General features: G+C 41.3%; 1 protein-coding gene across 1 annotated transcript in view; it reads right to left on the reverse strand.

Annotated features, from left to right (window-relative positions):
* Window positions 1-506: 506 nt before the first annotated feature.
* Window positions 507-24644, reverse strand: part of Tprg1 (tumor protein p63 regulated 1) — a 107958-nt gene continuing 83820 nt past the window's right edge. Inside the window, exons 4-5 of the mRNA XM_059277385.1 lie at window positions 12532-12685; window positions 507-3425 (exon numbers count right to left, since the gene is read on the reverse strand). Of these exons, the coding sequence (XP_059133368.1) occupies window positions 3231-3425; window positions 12532-12685 (349 nt within the window). The 3' untranslated portion in view covers window positions 507-3230. The remainder of the gene's footprint in view (window positions 3426-12531; window positions 12686-24644) is intronic.

Consider the following 24644-nt stretch of genomic DNA (forward strand, 5'->3'; position numbering starts at 1 on the left):
GTTCCCAAATGCCCCCACCCTGGCTTGGAGAGTTAAACCACCCTACACCAGTCAGCATGTTTTTAAATGAAAGAGCTGGCAGGTGGACACATCTTATTCTGAGTCAATAGGAGGAGATTTTTTTTCTGAGACACATCAGAAGATTTTGAGGGCCCTATTGATGAAGATTCAAACAGATTCCGAAGGAAGCCTTATCAGAAATTTTGTATTGGGAAAAACTGAAAGAAACAAAGATCAAATAAAAAGACCGCCAAGCAACACAGGATTGTGGTGATGTTGGAGTTTTAAGGTTCTTGTATCCAGTCCAGTTTCAAATTGGATCGATAATTCCCATTTGGGAAACGTTAGTGGAAGATTTCCGATGACAGAGGAAAAAGCCGGGGTGCACATGTGGCTCCCCTGGTCTGTGGCTATCAGTTGAGCATAAGGACAAAGAACTCAATGAGAACACCACACATCAGATAATAGTAGCTCCATGTGACAAAGAAATAATTCCTGTCGGGAACTGAATCGAATTATCCCAGCTGCCGCCCCACAGTCTTCAGCAGAAGTCACTTTACATAGGCAGGAACTTGATGTTTTCTGGGTCAGTGAGAGGGTTTGACACCATATCACTGGGGCTCCACATCTGGGAAATAAGCATAAACTGCCTCCAGTTTGGGTATTAGAAAATTAACCATTAGGAAAATTAAAGCAATTTTTAGGAACTCTCAGGACTGATTCAGTTCTTTCCAACACAGGTCTCTAATTATCTGAATGTTCAGCAACCATTATTTAGAGAATAACAGGTCAATGGCCTTAAAGGTCTGTATCGACTTTTCAGATATTGTACTACACCAATGCCATTCCCAGTGTACATCATTTCTAGCCATCTTTATAGCAAGTGAGTTGGGGCTCATACTTCAAGAAGTAACCCTTCAGTCTTTGGATATTTGACACTAAAAAGATGTTCTTTCTTACCTTGAAATGCTACTCAAATTCCTGAGTCCTCTCACTTAGTGGACAACCCTGCTTTGTAGAGCCCATGTGTTAGTCAACTATCTTGTCCGAATATCTTTAGAGAAAGTTTTCAGGGAAGCTCTGGGCTCACTCTTCACCATATGCAACACAGAGACCAGATCTCAGAATGAAACAGCTTCCGCTTCTCTCCTGCATTTTGGGTAGCTTCCGCTGAGGATGCTACACTGTGTCCGATAGAAAGTCCCTTAAGAATGTCTGACTGAGCTCTACAAAAGGGGCAGATATGCACAGAGCAATCAATCACCAGGAAAATCCTTAAATGGTAACTTGAGAGAGTAAGCTGGGCATTTCGGAGGTTTGTGCCAGTAAATGCCACTACCTGGAGGCATATGGGGATTTTCAGGCAACAATATTAAAATAATTTGCCAATGACGCCTGCTTCAGAAGTGCTGCCAAAGCAATTGAATGACTTTTCATTCCACTACTGTTGACAGGACAGCTAAGGATTTCAACATTTCCTCTCCCAGTCTCAATAGAAGTTCCTTGCCTTAGGGTCTTGAACAATATTTGCCATCCTGGGGGAAGAGGTAGGTGTGACAGAGCAGGATGAAGGAAGGAACAAAATAGTAATGGAAGTAAACAGAATGGAATAAGGGCTATTTATTTAAGTTCTGTTTCTAAACGTGTGTACCAAATTGATAATTGCCTGGACCTGAGTCTTTGAATCTGAGGAAGAAAGCTTTCTAATAAAAAGAAAGAGAGAGAGAGAGAGAGAGAGAGAGAGAGAGAGAGAGAGAGAGAGAGAGAGAGTAAAGGAAACGTCAGAGGAGCCAAAGAATAAAACAGCTAGAACTTTCAACCTTAGCATCAAGGTAAGTATCTTAACTTTGAGTCTCAGTAGTGGCAAAAGGCTGCCTGTAGTAATGTTTACAGCGATGGGCATTCAGAGTGGCTAAGCTAAAAAATGTAAGATTTAAAATTGTAAAAAGGAAGAAACTAAAAGAAATGAAATGCTGTCCTGGGTTGCTCAAAATTAGAGCAAAGTCAGGAGGACACCAGAAGAACTAAAAGGAAAAAGAAATGGATACGAAATGAATGAAAACAATGTTTTTTAGTGGTGCCCTCCAAACCCTCCAAAATCAGGAGTCTAATAAAGGAGAAAGCTGGTCCCAACCCCACTGTAACCACAGGGCTCGCTCTTCTTCTGTGTCCTATACTGACATTCCACAAAAGATTTCATTGGAAGAGGATATGTTGTTAAAAGATACTTGAAAAAATACTGCAAAATAGAATGAACTATTGGACAGTAGTGATCGACTGTGGAGTGCTATGATCACATTGTGCTTTAGGAACGGACAGCGAGGTGGATGACTAATTGAAAATGCTTTGAGTAGAGATCCTAATTAAGAGACCATATTAAGAACTGAAGACTTGATCAGTGAAAGATGGAATTCAGAAGGAGACTGTGGGTGGTTTTTGATTTTTAGTTCTTTTTTTTTTCTTTTCAATGCTAAGAATCAAATTCAAGACTTTGTATAAATTGGGCAAACTCTATGGGAATGAGCTTTGCCTCTAGTCTTAGGAGAATGTATTTTAAGCTTGGATACAATGTTATAACACATACCCATGTGTTACTATAATGGGATGTCTTTGGCTTAGAATTCAAACCATGAAACTGGTAGGTTTCAGAGATGGATTATAAAAAATACCACAGAGAAATCTGGATTTGGAAAATGCTTAAAGCAAGGGAGCATCAGAATGACTGATATAGGCATGACTGGAAGACGTGAGGCAGATCCTGAATCTTGGGGTAACTATCAGAGATAGGACTACGGACTAGAATGCGCTCATAAATGGCGGCTACAATGGCGGAGCCAGTGAGAGCTTAATGAGAATGAAACAGGGTTCATGGGATGAGAACTAAAATATTGAAAGTACCTGTGAGTGTGAGGAATATAAAAACAAAAGCTTAAATTTTGGCAAATTTAAATTTAAGTTGCATAATGGACTCTGTCCAGAGGTTTTAAATTAGGAGCTCATGGAATAATATTTCATGAGCTCAGAAGTATTTAGTCTGGCTTTTCAGAAATTTGATTTCTCTCATATGAGACTTTAAATGTCTACCAGTCTAATCAAGCTTTTAGACTTCCTAAAACACTAATAAGTCAGTCCTTTCAATATTATTTTAAAGTAACGATTGTAATCCCAAAAAAGTAGCAAATTTAAACACATCAGTTATCTATGGATGATGTGCTTTATAACAAAGAGGCTCAAAAGCCAATACTCCCCCGAGCAAGCGAATAGCCCAGTTTGTTCCGGTTTCCAATGAATGACATGAGCCCTGTGTAGGTCTCAATCAGGATAGGTTGGGTTAACACCATGAGTTCATTTCCTCCTCCAGACCCAGCAGAATCCTTGCGAGCATTCTCGATAGCTGGAACAAGCTTCGATGTGAACCCAGACAACTGAGGAAAAGGGGAGAATCATGAAGTTAGTGACTCCAGGAAGCTCCTGAACATCCCCTCCCAGGCAGTCCCCAGTGGGGTATACCACCCTCCTGGGGACAACAGCTCTTACTTCTTAAACATGAATGATGCCTCAGAAATGTTGGAATTGCTTTTGTTTAACTTTTAATATAGTACTCAGCCAAGAAAGAACACACATAGTAAAATTATCTGCCTTATTTGTTTTGCATTATTCATAACTTGTACAACATTAAGGAATCACCTTAATCAATATTTGCCCATAGTCTATTATGAATTACATACTTCTTGGACACTGCTGAAAGCTAACGGCCAAATAAGAACAATTGCTGCCCTCAAAAGACAATTGACTACAATGTAGGCTACAAAATGCACCTGCTGGAGTAATGCGAAGTTCATTATAACAGGCAGGAAGAGAGACAGAAATACCTATGAAGAATGATGTCAAAAGGAGACCCGTGGGCAATCTCTAAAGATTAACAAGATTTCCACGAATAGAAATGACGTTGAGCAAGTTACAAAGGGCCTAGAGTGGGTGTTATGTCTTCCAGCTCGGCCTCCTTCCTGCCACATGGAATTTCTCGGAGAATATCCATGCCTCTCACTACTACAAAGGCAGACAGAGAAAATATTCAATCCCATAATTTCAAACCATGTTCCTTAAGCACAACACTTGAGTGGCAACGTGGACCTTTTGTTCCTGGCATCCTTGTTTATTTATTTTTTGAGAACTACATATATGAATATTGTATCTTCATCACTCTTGTCCTCAATAGCCCCCAAACTCTTCTCATGCTTCTTCATCCCTCCCTAATTCATGACCTCTTCTTTGATTATTTTTGTTATACACACACATGTGCATGTACGTGTATATGTATGTATATATATATATATATATATATATATATATATATATATATATATGCCTATCAAGTCCACTTAGCAGTGTGTGTGTGTGCGTGCGTGCGTGCGTGTGTGTGTGTGTGTATACAAGGCTGACCATTTGGCATTAGACAACCTATGTGGGAGTTTGACCCTGGAGGAAACTGATCCTCCCTCTCTCTCTGCAGCCATTGATCACTTGTAGCTCTGCAAGTAGGGGCAGGACCTATGGAATTCCCTCCCTGTCATCCATGTCAGTATGTCAACTGATATCATCATGCAGGTCTCATTAAGGAAGCCATAGTTTTGAAAATTCATGAATGCATATTTTCTATCATGTGTAAAAGACCCTAGCTAGAACGGGCATCCTAGTCCACTGGCTCTTACAGACTTTCTACTCCTCTTCCTCAACAGTCCCTAACCCTAGGTGTGCGAGTTGTGTTGCACATGTGTGAACTGGAGTTGGGCATCCCAGGGACACTTATTGTCTCCATTTTAACCAGTTGTGAGTCTCTGTAAAAGTCTCCATCTGTTTCCCAAAGAAGCTTCTTCGGTGAGAGATGAGAACTACATTATATGTGTAACTTATAATACAGTTACAAACCACTCTTTTGAAAAACAAATAGGTGCTATTATTAATAATGTCGGTTTAATGGGTAACTTTGGGCTGGAGACAAGAGTTGTAAAAGAAAACGCAAGACAAGCAGGCAATCTGTTTCAATTCCTTCACTCAGCCCAATGGGATATTTTTATTCCTTTCATTATACTTAGTTTAGAGTCAGATTTTACTTTAAAAAAAGATTTATTAATGAAAATCATTGAACTGCTCCCTAACTTGCACAGTCCATAATTCAATCCACAAAGTTTTGTAGTTTCCATATTTCTTTTCATTTTTCAAAACCAAGGCTCCATAATGCCTCCCTGCATAGCCAATTAAAAATATTCTTTTCTTCTGGGACTGGGGAGATATCTCAGCAGTTAGGAGCACATACTGCTCTTGCAGAGTACCTGGGTTGAGTTCCTAACACCCACAGGATGGCTCACAACCATCTGTAACTCCAGCTGCAGAGAATCTGACACTCTTTCCTGGCCTCCAACAGCACCATGGTATGCAGAGACATGTGGGCAAAACACTTATACACATAAAATAAAAATAAATGATTTATAATAATAATAATAACAATAATAATAATCTTTTCTTCTGCTGCGTTTCACTGATATCTCCACTCAAATATATTAACAAGTTTTCAAAGCAGAGTTGCAAGTGTGGCCTTTACATAGTAAGCCATCACAAGGCTATTACTATTTGAGAATCAAATAGAGTTTTACTATGAAGGAGAGTATCTTTAACAGTTTAAGTATATGGCATGCTTTGTAACATCTATCTCTCAGACACCTGTAGGATTTCTACTACACAAAAGTCTCTACTCATTCTAATGTTTGTTCCCATTCTATCAACCTCCAACCTTCCCCTCTAAACACACACACACACACACACACACACACACACACACATACACACTTTAAATCCACATATTCTTAGTCATTATCTAAGAACATTTCATATAGCTTTGTAATTTGTAGCTTTTGGTCATGTTTCCTTTGCTTAAAATGTCTTACATTGCCTTAGCTCTAGAATTTTGGAACAATCCAAAGTCCCTTCCTTTTAAGATGTAGGGTGGTACATGTCTGCATTCCAATACTCAGGAGACAAAGGACAGAAGGATGAAACGTTCAAGACCAACCTGGGCTATGTACCAACACCCTATCTCATTTAAAAAGACTCATTGAACTATGGAACACACAGATTCACGATATATGTAGCATTAAGTACTGGGATTAGATAAATGTTAAGTTGTAAACAAGGTACTCACTAATGGTGTGCCCCCTGGGTAAATTATTAAGCCTTCCTGAGTTTCATATTATCTTTCCTTAAAAATGAGTATACTCATTTTTATATCAAATTCATAGGTAAAACAAGTGAGAGAGAGTGAGAGAGAGAATGACTATGTGTTCATATACAGCAGGAGTGGCCAGGGCATGCAATGAGATAAGGCTGGTATTCAGAATCATTGCAGAAACCATTAACAAGTTTGTTTCTTACAAACAATAAATATTAGCTCCTTTATCATTATTATCAACATCATCATCATCACCATCATCATCAAGAAACCACCATCTCCAAAATGGTAAAACACAGTCTCAACATTTCCATTTGCCAAGACCACCTGGATTAACATAATGCCTTCTCAGAAGTTAGCGTTTGTCAAATGGGATTACTGAACACTTCTTCAGAACTCATTGTAAGCGTCATTTCTTGAGAATCCCCTGTGGTCTCAGAATGTAAGGGCTAGAAAGAAAATATTGACACTCTTTCATACTCAGCACACTGCATTTCATTGGTTACACTTCATTCCCAGTCATGTCTGGAACACTCTCAAAGGGGGTAAGGCATGCTTACAGGGACAAGCTGCTCCCTAAAGGAGTGGCAGACAAAAGGCCACGTCCCCAAGCTGGCTCTTGAGCATTTCAAGCACCTGAACTCAATCTATGTGACAGGAACGCTGTGTCATCTGATATGAATGCCACCAGCCACATACTTTTGTCTAAAAGCTTTTATACACCCACCTCTGTCTCCCGCTTTTATTTCTGGCTCAAAAACACAGGGTCAAGTTTTAACAACTCCAGTTACACGGGGGCCGTGTGCTGGTGTGGGTGAAGCATGGTAGTGTTCACGGAGGAGGAGGTGCAGTATTCTTGACTTTAGAGCAATTATTTACCAGCTGAGTGCCTGGGCCCCCAGTTGCTTCAGGTGCTGTCTGCCAGCAGCTCCCGCCTAGAATCTCAGTTTTCTTTATTACAACCATCACTTGCTTCCTGTTTATACTGGGCAAAGAGACCAGGTTTCACGCTTGCAGGCCCACATTCCATAGCTGGGCAGATTTTCCTAGCCTTGGGGCCACAGGTTTCAACCCTTCTCTGTAGAGAGGAAGGCACCCTGGGATGAAGAACAAATCATCTAGTACTGAAGATGTGAAACCTCTTGGCAAGTTACAATGCTGGTCAAAATGCATGTCATCCATGCACATTTTCTCTGGAATTAACAATTGCTTTGTGCGGACCCTGTAACTGTGGGTAATTTAAAGTATATAGAGAAAACAAAGAGAATGGGGCAGAAGTTTCTTTTCTACAGAAGAAGTTTCCACTCATTCTGACTTTCACTCTCATCCTAGTCACTTCAACTCTCCCTTCTGAAACACACACACACACACACACACACACACACACACACACACACACAGCATCACATGTACACACACAAAAAGTCCTTTAGGTCTATACTTAGTTCCATGAATATCAGTGACTGTTAAGGTGTGGAGGTATATTTATTATTGCATGGCCTTAGTTTCTTTACTTAATCCCTGTGTTTAAGTGTCTTGACTTCTAAAATGAAGATATTTATTCCTATCTTAGATGTTTTGTTAGTTAATTTACATGACAATATCACTCATCCTATGAGCAACAAAGATAAAGTAAAATGATATAATAATATGTGAGATTATTTTTGTGTACTACCTTAAATGTGAAATAATCTAGTATCTTACATTTTCCCAGTTGTGTGTTTCGAGTAGTACAAAGCATGGCACATGTGCAGATTTGAAAAGATTTCAAGGTGGACAGGTAAGGCGGACTTCCGGAAAGAAGCCATTTTCAGCCCTGTGTTTGCAAGATGTGGAAATGACTTCCACTTCTGATGGCTACCAGGAGGCATCACATTTTTTACATCACATGATAGTATAAACTTGAATTTGAACACCCGTGGGTATAACACTTCTCTCTCAAGTACCTTCCTAACTCAGCCTTGATTGTGAAAGTCCCTAGCCCCACCTTTTATCCAGGGTACTCTTGAGGAGAGAGGGATAAGAAATATTAGGTAGAAAGAGAGACCTAGCCAACAAGAGGAAAGACAGAAACACAGGATAGCTTCGGGAGGACCGGGGTCAATACCCAACAGCCCAGAACTTTATTCAAAAGGGTTTTTTTTATAACAACGCCAAGGGGAGGGGCAAAAGACCTCCCCCTTGCTAGATACAGCCAAGTGTGGACCCTTCCAAACACTTGGTACCCAAGCCCGTGGTCCAATCATCCTCTTACCTGCTGGGTAAAGCAAGCTCAGATTTCACTAGGAAACCTCTGTGGGCTCCCACACCTGATACAATGTCACCTGATTTGAAATGTCTGTTTCCAGTTCAACTTTCTCTAAGGCAATTCAGATGTCAAGTTCTAACTACCTAACTATTCTATGGATGTTTCCAACATATTATCTCGTAAGCTAAACTAACCCCTCACATTCATGTTTATCGACATTCAAATTAGTGTATTCACCATCTAAATACTTAGTAGCTACCTCAGCCTAACTTCTCTGTTGTTTTCTGTATCATATCGGTCATGTGTTTTTATTAACTCCCTGCTGAGTAATTCAAAATTTCCTTACTCCCTACTACTATGACTCCAACTTGCTTGGGCTCTTATATTTATTGTCTAGGTCATCATATATTCATATTGGGGAACTATGTAAGGTTACACACCAGCTAGGCTACTCTCTCTGCGGACATTATATACACCTTTACTGACCTCCATTCCTTTTCACTGGAATCAAACTTCCATTTTTAAATCTTCGCATGTTTATTTGCTGTTTCTCTCAAACTCTACCTTGCACATGGCTCAAATATCATCTCACTTATGTTTGTATCCTTAGCAACAATTATACTTGTATTCTGTGAATGCCAGAAAATGTGCAGTGAATAAAGAGGTTCTAAGAGAAATACTCTGGCAAAGAATGAGTTTGAATTTTTTTTTAATAATAGGTTGTTTCATTAGCTTGTAAGCAATTTGGACATTTTGACTACGTGTAACTCAACTTCATAGTTTCTCTCCCCTGTGCTACAACATTTGCAAAATTCAGTTGAATTGCTTCCTGGCTTTGACTTAGCTATGCATTTCCCCCATTTTCCTCTGTCTCATTAGTAAGAGAAATTGAAAAAAAGTATCTCAACCCTTTAAAAATCTCATTACGTGAAAATATTCACGTAAGCTATACATATTCAAGATTCAGCAAAGAATCCCTGTTCAAATCTCCATTTCCATGTTAGTAAAGCAAAACCTTAATCAGACTCCATCCTGGAAAAAGCCCTCATGACATATAATGTTATAACGTATAAACCAACAAGAAAAGAAGCTACAACTTGGAGACCTAGACCAAAGACTTACTCACATCCCAGAGGGAGACCATTGGCTTTCGTAGAGAGTTTCATTTGGGATGATCTTTGAATAAGAATTGGCTTTAGCAAATGAAAGTTCCAGACTGGTGCCAAGAAGGAATAAGGAAGGAAGGAAGGAAGGAAGGAAGGAAGGAAGGAAGGAAGGAAGGAAGGAAGGAAGGAGACTAATAATTTAAGAAGAAACGATCGATCTTGCAGGGGTCTCGCTAACCATGATCTAAACTCATCCCTCCAGATTGTGCCCTATGCAATGTCCCCGTTAGTCATTCTTCACTCTTGTCCCTTGAAGAAACCTCCCACTCTGTTCCGTAAGAGATTCTGTCAATCTTCTATATACTCACACAGAGAAACAAGGGGGGGGGGGGCTTAAAATCAGCACATTTAACAGAGCCATACAGTGATCTGATTGACTAAAAACCAACCAATATTCATAATATTTGCATAGGCATGTATATGCTTCACACACACACACACACACACACACACACACACACACACACACACACACACACACTGAGAGCTCTAGTGCTAAATGCAGTGGTCTAGTCTCCCAACTCCATTCATAAATACTTCGGCAAGGATTCGAACTCCCTCTAACATTTCACCTTTCACGTTCCTTGAAAAAAATTGTTTTATTGCATCTGTATGTAGCAGACTACAACAAAGTACTATCAAAGTATCACATTTTTCTGTAGTGCACAGAACTTAGTCCTTAATCATTCATTGTGAACTTCTTCCAGCAAACGCCATTCAGAAATAAGTACCTCCTGCCTCAGGTACAAGGAACAAGAGAAGGCTTGTCCCAGGGAGTGACATGTGCAATGACTAAGTTGGTTAAGTATTTGTATTGGCTAATAGTGAAGTTCAACTATTAATACAAAAATATATATCATTTTAATGATTAAAAACAGTTTTCCTTTAAAGAAAAAAATTCCCATGAGAAAATTCATTATTACACATTTTAGTCTGGATTAACAGGTATCTTAATAAATGTCTTCCATTGCAACTAATAATAGCAATGAAAAATGGGAGTTTGGGGAGGGCGTGGACTGAAGAGGACAGAGGATATGATGGAGGCATATGTGTTTTTACTCCTAAGGACTTTTGAACAGAAGGGGAGCTGGTACTACATCTGTGTATGGGCACCTGAGTTCCATACACACTCTCCCTCTGCCTCTCAACTCCCTCCGCAAATCTGCTCTTATAGCAGTATAGCAGGGCTCAGTGGAAGTGTTTTGGTGCTGGTCTTGGTTTTCACTCTGTTTTTGTTTTTTTTTTTTTGTTTGTTTTTTTGTTTTTTTTTTTTTTTTTGGCTTTAGGTGGTAAAGTGTCAGCCGAGGAGCTGCTGTTGATGGCTTGGTTGGGGGACTGTGAAATGGGTATCAGATAAAGTGTAGCAACATGATCCCTGAACTAATTCAGTGCCTGCAATAGTTGGAGCCAGAGTCAACCATGGAACCATGAGTCTCTGGGGACACCTGCATGAATCCCAATAGGATCACCAACTTGTCCTGGGAGTAGAATGTATCCAAGCCAATTTATGTTCATTAGGGGGAATTAAGACCCCGTCTAGCATCTAATCACAGACACATTGCCTCAAGGGCACTTACCAATTTACAATTATTTATTTATACCACACAAATTTACTTGCATAAATAGGTATGTGTATATTAATTCAAGAATTTTAATGTGCCATCAACAGGACTCCAGACATGTTTTAAATGTATACTAAATGAGTTATAATAGTTTAAAATAAAAGACAAATGTCAAGGTAAACACTAAAAAAGGACAGAAATGCAACAAATTCTCAATCTATGTGCACACACTCATGTATGTATTTGGTTTTGTAAAAATAGTTAGATTTTTCATCAAATCTTCAATTCCAACTGGTTTACTTTCTAACTATGTAGAGTGTCCCTGAACTTAAGTATTTCATCTATATATAAATAGATTAACCCAATTTAAATTACAGGAAGTCATGTTTGTTGTTTGAATTATAGTATTTGAAGTATTGAGCTTGAGTGCTTTCTTGGTTGGTGGCTGCTTTTAGGTCAACAGTGGTGTAATTTTTTTTTTTTTTTGATTTTTCGAGACAGGGTTTCTCTGTGTAGCTTTGCGCCTGTCCTGGAACTCACTTAGTAGCCCAGGATGGCCTCGAACTCACAGAGATCTGCTTGGCTCTGCCTCCCGAGTGCTGGGATTAAAGGTGTGCGCCACCACCGCCCGGCTATGGTGTAATATTTTAAGATTTATTAACTATTAAAAGTTGTTTCCATTCATAAAGAGGTGTCCTCTTTAGGCTACCAGAAGCAAGGGGAGAAGAGTGCAAGGGACTAACCCTGTCACCAAAGAGTTAAATGTCTGCTTGAGAAAATGAGAAATGGAGGCATAAAAAGAACCACTGTGGCTTTGTGATTTATGGAGTAGTTAAACATGCTTTCTATCTGAGTGGCTAACAGTCAGTGAGATTGGAGGGAAGGGCAGTATCCACCACACTCACTCTAGAGATGAGACCACCAAGACCATCCCATGGGAAGAAATGACTTCATTCAGTATGACCACAGAGCCAGTATGACAAACCATACTTCACACTATTCCATATTTCTTCCTAGAATAAGACAACTAAGATGAACCTATACAGACACCATCATATGCACTCTCTTGCAATAAATACGACTAGGCAAACCTAAGTACTGTAATTTGTTACAATATTCTATTAAAAGAACATAGCAAGAGGGAAGGGCCACATTATGGTTACATGAATATATGACATCTATGGAATAGCTACACATGAGTGTCTAAAGAGGCATCACATTTTTATCAACTCACCTTCAGGTTGAGTCTTAACAGTTTTTAAGACAGAACTTGTTCTAGAAGCACACAGCTTCACCAAAACAGCTAAAATGTGACAAGGTACCACCTACCTTACAAATCTCAAGGAACTTCTCATTGGTGTATTTCATTGGGTGCTCAGTGAAGGTAGCATAGGGAACCTCGGTGGACCATGGGTTCCAGCGTGACAATAGAGACTGCCCCTCAGTGCTCCCCCAGCAAATCCTAAGGCCTTCTCCTGGTCTCCTAAAGGGAGGAGGAGATTTTTTATTAGATTGGGCATTTCTGTTAGATGTGTTGCAGGATATTTGATCACACTGTATGAAAGGCACATTCTGATTCATTTAATAAAGAGCTAAATGGCCAATAGCTAGGGAGGAGAGACTAGGCAGGACTTCCAGGAAAGAGAAGAGCTCAGGATGAATCTAGACACCAGCAAGATGCAGACAAGTCAGACATACAGAGTGGGAAAGAGGTAAAAGCCATGTGGCAGAACATAGATGAATAGAAACAGGTTAATTTAAGTTATAAGAGCTAGTTGAGAACAAGCCTAAGCTAAGGGCCAAACTACCATAATTAATAATAAGTTCCTGTGTTATTATTCGGGGGCTTGTTGCCTACAAGGAAGTTTGGCTACGTAGATAAATCAACAAGAAAAATGTGGCAAAAGACTGTAATGCTCCACTTAGCCTGTCTATTTCCACTGAGGTGAGTGCCTTACCTCAGATCAAACTGTGAAGGAAATGTGGGAGGTGAAATGATGGGCCTGCTTTCAATCAGAGTAGGGGCAAGAAGTTGTTGAGAATCCACATGGAAATGTGACCCTGGTGTTCAGGTCAACAGCCAGAGCTGGAAATAGAGGCGCTGGCCTCATGACAGAAGGCAGGAAGAATGGGAGACAGTCTCAAAGAGAGGGAAGAGGACATGAGGGGAAGCCATCATTTAGACAGCAGTAAACAGAAGAACTGACTGAGAGAGAACATAAGATCTGCCAAATGAAGGACATCTATGATCCTTGAGACAGAGGAGGGCCATTCAAAATGCTCAGCTTCCTAAGTCAGTGACTCTTCCTGTGTCCCCTTGTTCTCTGTTCCCTGCACAAAGCTCATCTGATGAAGCTGCAGCAAGGGACACACCAATGTTTATAGAGACTCTGCCCGCTTCCATTCCTACTCAGTCCTGGCTCCTAATGTGCAGAAGGAAGCCATTGTCTGACAGAACCTGGGCCTGGCCATCCATTAAATACAAATAGAAAGCAAGGGAAAGTCGAAAGGGAAGAGGAGGCAGGAAGTCATGGCAGAAGGGTGTAGCTACACTGAATAGAACCGGCGTGCATTTGGCGTCTTCTCCTCAATGTGTCCAACTGAATTTAGGGTTTTTGGTTTCAGCAGGGTCTGGATGCAGGAAGGTGCCAGGAGGTTAAGCCGAACTCAGGTTCCCCGCATTCAACAAGCTTTAGAACCAAGTTGCCTGTAACTGTCAGCGGCTCTATGAAGCATCCCACTCAGTTCATTTCTTCTAGAAATTCAATCCCGGGATTTTGAGAATGAAAAGCCAGAGCTTAATGGTGGTGCCTTCACAAAGCTGTCACTTCCTGTATTAAGGAAGGGTTCCTTTGGGACTATTGTATGGTTTCTGAGTGTTTATCCATACAGGAATGAGTGTAAACAGTTTCACACATGCTCACACAGCCCCGCCTCTTGATGCCAAGCTCTGCGTCTTACAAAAGGAAAGAAAGGAAGGAACACGACCCAGTTCTCAGGTATTTGGTGATTGTATTTGAAAGCTGAAACTCAAGGGGTGTGTGTGTGTGTGTGTGTGTGTATGTCTGTGTGTCTGTGTGTTTTGTTTGGTTTTTTGTTTTGTTTTGTTTTTTGAAGCAGGGTTCCTCTGTGTAGCCCTGGCTGTCCTGGAACTCACTCTGTAGACCAGGCTAGCCTGAAACTCACAGAGATCCACCTGCCTCAGCCTCCTGAGTGCTGGGATTAAAGGCGTGCACCACCACTGCCTGGCTTTGTTTTTATTTTTATTTTATCCTTTGCCCAAAAAGTATAAGAAAAAGAAAGAGAAAGGAAGGAAGGAAGGAAGAAAGGAAGGAAGGAAGGAAGGAAGGAAGGAAGGAAGGAAGGGAAAAAAATCTTACGGAAGCCTCTGAAGTTCCCTTTCCAAACCCTGCTTTCTCAGATGCTGTATTGATTCTGATCATACCCTTGTATTTTTGGGTTTTTTTTTTCTGCCCTGGCAATAAATCCCAACCTTTAGGAAAACATGTGTGCTCTTTAATGGAGCATTCTGGCTTGAGCCAATTAAAATAACTCACACAATGGAATTCTTTACTACTTTGTATGTCAGCTTCTGCAGCAAATACAATTTTGTTTATCCAAAAGGGATGAAAAATCTGTCAAGAAAGCTTGCCTAATAAGTACACTTGTTTTTTTTTTTTTTCTTTAAGGGACCCTCAAATGAAAGTCAAGCACAAAATTCAAGAAGGATATTATTGTTAAATATCTGATTATTTTGACCATGACGATGGCCTTTTCCAGAACATTAGGAGCTGTTAGGAAGGTGGGAAGAAAATATAAAGCTAAGTATCCACTCCATAGGTGGCGTTTGAGGTGCGGCTTGCCAGGCCCTGTAGCATAGGACTGGGATGAAAGCTTGTGGCCCGCCTCTCGCTAAATGTTTGGGGGATAATTGTGGTGACTAAACATACCTTTATGACCAGAAATATTTCATGTTATAGTAACTCATAGAGAGAATAAAAAGTTAATAAAGTAGAGAACAAAATGCAAATAAGTTGTCAATAGTCCTAGGTCAGTCAGGATTTTGACTCAATACCGTAGGATTAGGGACAGATCACATTTCCCTTTCTGAATCTCATTGTGAATTGAAATCTGATTGACTTCTCCTACTGAAACTTCAGAATATGTTTGTACACACAATAAAAATTGTATGGCCTCCACATCCGTTCCTTAGTCATTGAGGGTTTAGATATTGTGACATTTAGTTATATCAGTACTGGGAGTGATATAAAAACTGTCATCATGTCACACATATCAGGCAGCTCACAACCAGCTATAACTACAGCTTCACATGATCTGATACCCTCTTTTCAGCACCCCATCGCCATGACACACATACATGTACATACGTGCACACAGATATACCCCTATATAAATAAAAGAAATCTTGCTTAAAAAGAATAGATGAAAAAACATTTTGTATGCTATATATATGGCATTATGCAATTAACACATATGCAAAGCTTGATACGTTTTGTATTTCTTTATTATATTTGATCTAGACAGTAGTGTGTTTTGAGCTAACTTGAAAGATGTAATTGTTGGAAATAGAACAGACTTAATCAGGTCATCAAGTCAAGAACTGCTAGTGAACTAGAACAAACAGAAGGGAGCACTCTTCAACCCACAGGAAGTCTCAGGAGGGTCTGTACTTGTCAAAGCCACTGACCCCTTTCTTCCACCCGACTGTGCCCAGGAGTACTCCCTATGTGCTCTGCCTGCTTTTCAAGTTGGAGTTAGTGTCTATGAATCAGGAACCTAAGTTCTCTGGACAGACCTCCCCATGGATAGCTTAAACTGGCTTTCAATTCTGCTTTCTTTAAGTGAAATGAACACAGCCCCTTAACTGTTCTAACGAGTTAAGAGAACCTCTGCAATCAGCCCAGAAGCTGTCACCTAATTGGTGCTACATTCTGTCTCCAGAACCACCACTTAATCAGAACAGTCTCTGTTTGTGCAACTGTAGGTAAAGAGGGGAACCCAGACCCCATGTTCCAGGAGCAAATCAGATGGTCTCTGAGCCAGTGTGGCCATCCTTTGATCTTTCCAGACCACACATAGACATAGAAACCCGACAGAGGTGAAAGATTCTCACCGCGACTTCTTTGATTTCTGTTTTCTACCCTCTGGATCTGGCCTTTTCATGGCATTTTCATTGTTCTAGAAGTAAGAAAGGTGATGTGGTCTTTGCTCCCTGAAAACCTCAAAGTACTACAGAAACAGGCCAAAATAGAGCAACAGCCCATGAAAGAGCAACTCTCTCCAGGAGAGAACTTGGTGAAATGTTTGTGATGATCAATTTTAGAATCCTAGACTCCTAAAGTTAGAAGGAACTTTCCGGGATAGTTTGCACATCAGTCTCTCTCTCTCTCTCTCTATCTCTCTCTCTCTCTCTCTCTCTCTCTTTGTCTCTCTGTCTCTCTCTCTCCCTCTCTCTCTCTCACACACACACATTCACACACACTCATTCACATAATACATTCCCATACACATACACACACTCACACATACATACACATTCACATATAAATACACACACACACACACACACACACACACACACACACACACACACACGTACCCTAAGAACTAGAATTTTCAAAGGCCTCAGTTCTTTTTAGAGCCATGTTAATTATCTGTTCTACTCAGTGACTCAGAGTTCTAAAATACAGTTATTGGCAGGGAAGGAAGCCTCGGCAATTACAATTTTCAGTCACCACAACCAGCCAGGTTACCTTCTACAGTAACAAAGCAAAGGCGTGCTGAAGAAGTAAGCTTAAAACGAAGGATTTACTCATACAGGGGCCAGAGCACCATGTATCTGAAGAAGTATGTTTTAAGGACAAAAAGTAACTCCAAGTTGAACAGAGAGAAGCATCTCTTCAATCAGGACGGAGTCTTTTCAGGAAGGCCTCCTCTGCTTCTTCCTGAACTGGGATAGGCCCTACCAGTGCCTTCTCTGGCTGAAACTTTGTTCATTCCATGACTTTTTTCTCTTCCTTGGGGGAGAAGCCATGCATCATTTTGCACAGGACAGCACAGCCAGCTTCCCTGCCTCCTGCTCTTCCAGCTTGGCCTCCCAAGATTCTCTCTGCTGAGGCGGGAGCCAAAGACTGCTCCCAAGAATGAGAAATAGCAGCTTCCATTATTACCTCGTCAGCTGCCCCTCCTTTCCACCCATCTCAAATCTCAAAGCTGCACCACAGAATTAAAAACATAGCTGGAGGCACTGAGTGGAGATTTATGAGGAAGCACAGATATTAACTCTTACTCTAAACGCAGGGCGTGTGCTTGTAAGGAACTGGTGAGCAAACACAGGGTGGGGGTGGGGGGTGGGGGGAAGCAGAGCCGTTCAGAACAGCACAGCCTTAGTTTCTTCCTGTCTCCTTTCGCCTTCATTGTTGAAAGGCAGATCTTCTAGACCCATGAAACGTTAGTCCCTTTCTTATTTAATCTGGACAAAAGCAGGGGCCGAGTTGGCATCGTGGTGGGTATTCAAGTCTCCCTTGTTCATTGAATGACCTCAGATGAAATATTTTCCATGACAGGAACCCAAAAGACGCTGGCACCAAGTCAGACAATGAGATTTGCAGAATGTGTTTACATTCTCTCAGTGTCCCTAGGCTGTTCCAAGCCCATGGGCAGGTGCTGTCTTTATCTACTCTCTTTACTCACCTGGCTCCCTCCCAGAAGGCTCCAGGGCCTTGGGCTCTGTGAGATTAACCATTTATTGGCATGGGTAACCAAGAAATCCTGTAGGTGATGTTTACTGGAGGGAAAGGTTAAGTGTTGATGTCCGAAGGACTGCAGTGTCAAAAGCAACCTCAGAGGTGTTACAGTTCCATAGTACAAGAACTCCAGCAGCCTGACCAACACCATCTTTTTTTTTTTTTTTTTTTTTTTTTTTTTTTTGGTTTTTCAAGACAGGGTTTCTCTGTGTTGTTTTGGTGCCTGTCCTGGATCTCACTCTGTAGACCAGGCTGGCCTTGAACTCACAAAGATCCACCTGGCTCTGCCTCATGAGTGCTGGGATTAAAGGCGTGCGCCACCACTGCCCGGCCCGACGGCCATCTTACTTGATGTCTCGAACCCTTAACTTCTCTCCAGGTGTCCATCTATAAAACCAGGCAGGTGATGTTAGACTGTCTCTCAGGATTTTGTTTTTGTTTTCTTTTTCCCTTCTAAAACAGGACCCGTGCTCAAAGTCCAAATTTTGTATTACACTCACTAAACAAAAGCCAAGCCAATGAACAAAAGGAAAAGGCTGTTTAATGACTGTAGAAAGTCCTCAGGCAATTGCTCAGGACCATCTGAAGACGGTTTTTAACTGCAGGCGTAAAGACCTCAAGGTATTCAATGAAAAGCAGAAATCAAAGAAAGTGAGAGTGAATAGTTACAGGAGGGTGACCAAGGTGGCTGTAGCTCTCACAGACTGACGGTCCTTATAGAGGTTGTCCATCTGCTTTGGAGGAGTTGTGTCTTCCCAGTCAAGTCCAGGGGGACAAAGAGTAAGACCCAGACCAAGACTTTACCCCAAGTTATTATGATGCACAATGTTAAAATGTGCATATGAACGAGGCTACCAAATTACTCCATTATGGGAATGCTACATTTTCGGATAATAAGCTCTCTAGACTGGCAATCTGTAAGACGTGGGTTCCATCTCACAGTAACTTTCTTTGTGGCTTGGACCTGGGTGCATTTCTCAGTCACTAGTTCTCTTCTTAAACAATAATGGTAGCTCTAGATTAGATTATCTCCAGAGGAATTCTAATAGACAACACTTTTGACTCACCAAGGTAAAGGGTTGCCTACTTTACCATTTTGTTTAAACGACACAGAAGTACTGCTTTATTTTCTTCCTTCAGAGCTTATGTGGGTAGATTATTTAGAAGGAAGTTGTTCTAAAAATTGTCCACTTATTTTCTTAGATGATCCTAAAAATAATTAATTCTTCAATCACTTGATAAAAGTTGTCCCAATCCCCATGTTTTGGCCAAGAAAGGATTTTCTGTTCATTTATGTCTTATTACTGAAGGGGTTAAGCAGCGGCGGCGGAAGAGAGCGCTGGATGCTGCGGTGGCGGAAGAATCACAAGCCATAGCTACATTTTTAGAGCTTTATTAGGAGGAAGGAGAGAGAGAGAGAGAGAGAGAGAGAGAGAGAGAGAGAGAGAGAGAGAGAGACTGCATAGAGGAGAAGTACAGAGGACATACGGAAAAAAAGGGCCCGTGGGAAGGCACGCACGCTTTTCAGGCTGGGACGTGATGGCTGATGACGTAATAAGGAGATAATCCTTACAATTACCCTGGGTTCTTTAATGCTGCTCAAACAGAGGGGACTCTGTAAGGCTCCCTGATTATACCGAAAGCCATCACAGGACCAGCATGTGCTCTAGCACTTCCCCTTACTAAAGCAGCTGCCAATCACTGAGAGTGAGATGATTGGTCCAGAGACTAAACAATGCCTAACTGCTAAGTTCATTGGTTATGTGTCAACCATCTCTCCGTACAGCTATTTCTTCCTGTTATCAACATGTTACCGACTGGAGTTTCTCTTCTTCTAGTTTGAATTTCCTTTCTTTAAACTGGTAACAGGGAACCTAGCTACGATTACTATTGGAGCTACAGGTAACTGGTTAAATAAAGATATCCCTCTTTGGGGGCCGTTTTCTCTAATGGACGTGCATGTTTCAAGGGGAGAAGTTGACTTTCTCTGGCGCCTTTGAAGTTGAGAACTAGTCCAGTGACGGTGATGCTAAAAAACAAGACCTGTAATTCTTTTCGACCTGAGCACGTCAATGGCCATTTGGAGTCTGTTCCTGTTGAGCCGGCATTAGAGTGATGAGTGGGATTGCACGTAGCTCAGAGGGCAAAGTGCTTCACACTGAAGGAATGGAGACCTGAGTTTGGATTCCTCAGTGCTCACCCAAAAACTTGAGTGTGGCCACATGAATCTGTAATCCTAGAACCATAGAGACAGAGACAGGAGGACCCTGGAGCTTGTTGGCCATCTAGTCTTCCCAAGTCAGTGAGTTCTAGGTTCACTGAAGACTCTGTCTCAAAAACTAAGGTAAAAAATGATAAAGGAAGATAGTTGACACCAATCTCTGGCTTTCACATGCTTGAGCATACACATGCACCCATCCATGAACACATCTACATGCATATACCACAGACAGAAAGACAAAGACACACACATGCACACACACACACACATACACACACATGCCCATGTACACATTCACATGTATACATCACAGACAGACAAAGAGACACACATGCACATGCACATACACACACATGTTCACACACACACATGCCCATGTACACACACACATGCCCATGAACACATAAATGCACACATACACAACTTTCTGCTGTTGGAACTGACATGAAATTCTGTCATTCTTAGAGTCATTCCCTGGCAAACACTAGCATTGTCATTTTCTGGACAACAACCTGATATTCTGTAATGCCCTTGAAGTGCTTTAGAGTGCTACTCCCATAATATTTAACTATTACTTCAAGTAGAAATATTTATACTCATCTCTGCTAACCTATCTTCATAAGAACAAGGGAGATATCTCTGGATAATATAGTAATGTAAATTCGGAGAAAGGAGCAAGCTCTTAAAATGCAATGCTCAAAGAGGGTTTACTGCCTCAACTTTATACTCAATCCTCGGAAAGAATTCGGAAAGCTGTGTAGCTTCCAGGAAATTCATAGTAGGCTTTATCAAACAGGTGACCTCTTAGCTGGTAGTTGATGACTTAAAATACGTGAGAAAGCGGTTTTAAAAGTATAACATGAAGTTAATTGAAGATAAAGGAACCTGTGAAAGCTATATAGGAAAAAAATACATCATGAGCTACAATTTGCACCTTTATGTGATAATATTTATTTCTAGTTGGGACACTTTTGAACAAACAGTTGGAGGGAGACAGGCCAGAACTCTAGAAATCTATAGAAGTTGTATTGGAAATTTATGGGGCTTGAGCAAGACAGCGAATCATCTAATGTAGCCTAATTCCAACATGGAAGCCTCCATGGGAAGTGGTTTAATTAACTGAGGAGACTTGTCTCTGGCTGCCAAACTCAAAACTGTAGAATGAAGAGGCATTGTGTTCACAGAGGTGAGTGAGGAACACTGCCAAGCCAGATGTCCCCCTTGGTTCTTAGCCATGCGTGGAGGTGAGCGGTGCCCTCCATCAGCCTCCTGCTGCATGTCATTGAGAAGAATAAAGATGAGGGAGACAGAGCACAACATCAAAGTTTGCATGGTAGCAGTAGTGATGGAGAAAGCAAGGAACAAAAGGTTAACAAGCTAAGTAGCAGGGTTTCCACCGTTTAAATAAAGACAGTGATAACTTCACTCTAAGACAGACTGTGAAGGCAGAAGTTGTCCCACCAGCAACTCCCAAACACCCAGCAGTGCTTCCCAAATTACCACACAGAGGGTTATACTAATTATAAATGCTTGGCCAGTAGTTCAGGCTTATTACTAATTAGCTCTTACACTTAAATTAACCCATAATTCTTCTTATCTACGTTTAGCCACATAGTTGGTACCTTTTCTTAGCACAGCATTCTCTTCTTGCTTCCTCTATGTTTGGCTGGCAACCCTCAACTCTGCTCTCCTTCTTCCCATCATTCTCAGTTTGGTTTTCCCGCCTAACTTTCTGCCCAGCTATCAGCCAATCAGCATTTTATTAAACCAATTTGAGTGACAAATCTTTACAGTGTACAAGAGGATTATTCCACAGAAATATCATATAAGTTGAAATATGAAGTTTTGAGCTATATATTCTGAAGAACAGGCATTCAATATTTCCTAGTTATACTGTGCTGTAGAAAACACATCACACTTTTTACATGCATGATCCCACTATTCCATGTGAAACTGCTATTACTTCAAAGATAGATCATATGAAACATTTGAGACACAGAGCTACTGGAATTAATGCCCAGATATTTTTGAAGCTAAAGTGGCATTCACTTCATCTTTTAGTCCACAGATTTGAGTAGAATCTGCACATTGCAAATGCTAGCTAACAAGAAGATACAGGAGAGGTTACCCATTCCCAGCAATGTTCATAGTGCAGGGCTGGAGCTGGACTATATCTCAAGTGGTGGAAAAGCAAGCTCACATGCAGGGATCCATAGCCAGTGTGGTTAATTCTAGTTCTTCTACTTACAAACTGGAAAGCAAGCTTGCCTGGCCATAGGAGCTTCTTGCCAGTCTACTGGCATTGAACATGAGTGAGAAAGCATATAAAATGGTTTTAAAAAATACTAGAAAGTGCTGGATGGTGGTGGCACATGGTTTTCATCCTAGCACTTGGGAGACAGAGGCAGGTGGATCTCTGTGAGTTTGAGGCCAGCTTGGTCTACAGATTGAGTTCCAGGATAGCCAAGGCTACACAGAGAAACCTTATTTCAAAACAACAACAATAAAAACAAAATAAAACAAAAAAAGAATTAAAGGTCAAGGTTAAATACAGGAAAGTTAGCATCTTGCTACAACTAGGGCATTGTTTTTCTTCATTTACAAAGTCTTACTGCAAAGGGTCTACAGTGCTTTAGAGTGGATATAATAACCTGCATGTTTAAAAACTAAATGTCATCATACAGCAAAGACAAACTGCCAGGCAAGGGGTCACACGTCTACATTCATCATCTCTACATCTCAGTGGAAGCTCACAAGGTAGGCCTCCAGCCTCTAGTCTACACAGGATGAAATGGAGGTCCAAAGTCTTTGCAGCAGCAAGTGCCAGAACTGACACCTGAATCACATTCCACAGCTCCGAACAATCCCATGGTCTCCCACTGACAAACAAGACAATGAGGAATGTATGGTGTCCATCCACCACAAGCAGATGAAATTGATAGGTTGAGAGTGCCCAATCTTATTGGTAGCTACTCTTCCCCTGAACCCACATTAACCTCTGCCTTTTATAAAAAAACATACTAGCTTTTAAATTTTTTATTTATTTATTTAATATACATTGGCCTTTGCCTGAATGTATGCCTGTATGATGGTGTCAGATTCCCTGGAACTGGAGTTAAAGGCAGTTGTGAACTGCCATGTGGGTGCTGGGAATTGAACCTGGGTCCCTTGGAAGAACAGCCAATGCTCTTAACGTCTGAGCCATCTCTCTTGCCCCCTTGCTTTTTTTTTTTTTTAAGTACTAAAAGTTAACATTCTTTTTTTTTTTTTAATTTTTATTTTGCAATACAATTCAGTTCTACGTATCAGCCACAGATTCCCTTGTTCTCCCCCCTCCTGCCCCCCTAACCTTCCCCCCAGCCCGCCCCCCATTCCAATCTCCTCCAGGGCAAAGCCTTCCCCACAGACTGAGATCAACCTGGTGGACTCAGTCCAGGTAGGTCCAGTCCCCTTCTCCCAGGCCGAGCCAAGGGACCCTGCATAGGCCCCAGGTTTCAAACAGCCAACTCATGCAATGAGCACAGGACCCGGTCCCACTGCCTGGATGCCTCCCAAACAGATCAGGCCAATCAACTGTCTCACCCACTCAGAGGGCCTGATCCAGTTGGTGACCCCTCAGCCATTGGTTCATAGTTCATGTGTTTCCGTTCGTTTGGCTATTTGTCTCTGTGCTTTATCCAACCTTGGTCTCAACAATTCTCGCTCATATAAACCCTACTCATTCTCGCTAATTGGACTCCCAGAGATCCACCTGGGGCCTAGTCATGGATCTCTGCATCCAGATTCCTCAGTAGTTGGATGAGGTTTCTAGCACGACAATTAGGGTGTTTGGCCATCCCATCACCAGAGTAGGTCAGTTCGGACTGTCTCTCGACCATTGCCAGCAGTCTGTTGTGGGGGCATCTTTGTGGATTTCTGTGGGCCTCTCTAGTACTTTGCTTCTTCCTATTCTCATGTGGTCTTCATTTACCATGGTCTCCTATTCCTTGTTCTCCCTCTCTGTTGTTGATCCAGCTGGGATCTCCCGCTCACCCAAGCTCTCTTTCCCTCGACCCTTGCCCTTCACCACCCCCACTCATGTCCAGGCTGTTCATGTAGATCAATTTAACATTCTTGATTCAGTGAGGGAATTATTTTTCTTCATTCAATACTTCTTATTCCATCGGGTCTGTATTGTTTTCGTGTGGAAATAACAACCTACATGTTTAAGGGATAAGTATCACCATGATGCAAAGACTAACTGCCAACTCAGCTTAATCCAGACAACTCAGAAACAGACTCAGGGCCATCCAGTGGCCCGGGAGATTCAGAAATACCTTCTTAGCCTAAAGTTCAAGGCATTTTGAGTGCAGTTCTGCCATACATCCCCAATATTCAAAACCACAGCTCCTGGGAGCTACAGCCGAATGCTTCAGCTTGCTGAGGCTGTCTTGCAAACTGGAAATTGAAATGAT

The sequence above is a fragment of the Peromyscus eremicus genome, chromosome 12 (genome assembly GCF_949786415.1).
Source record: "Peromyscus eremicus chromosome 12, PerEre_H2_v1, whole genome shotgun sequence".
Taxonomy (NCBI): Eukaryota; Metazoa; Chordata; class Mammalia; order Rodentia; family Cricetidae; genus Peromyscus; species Peromyscus eremicus.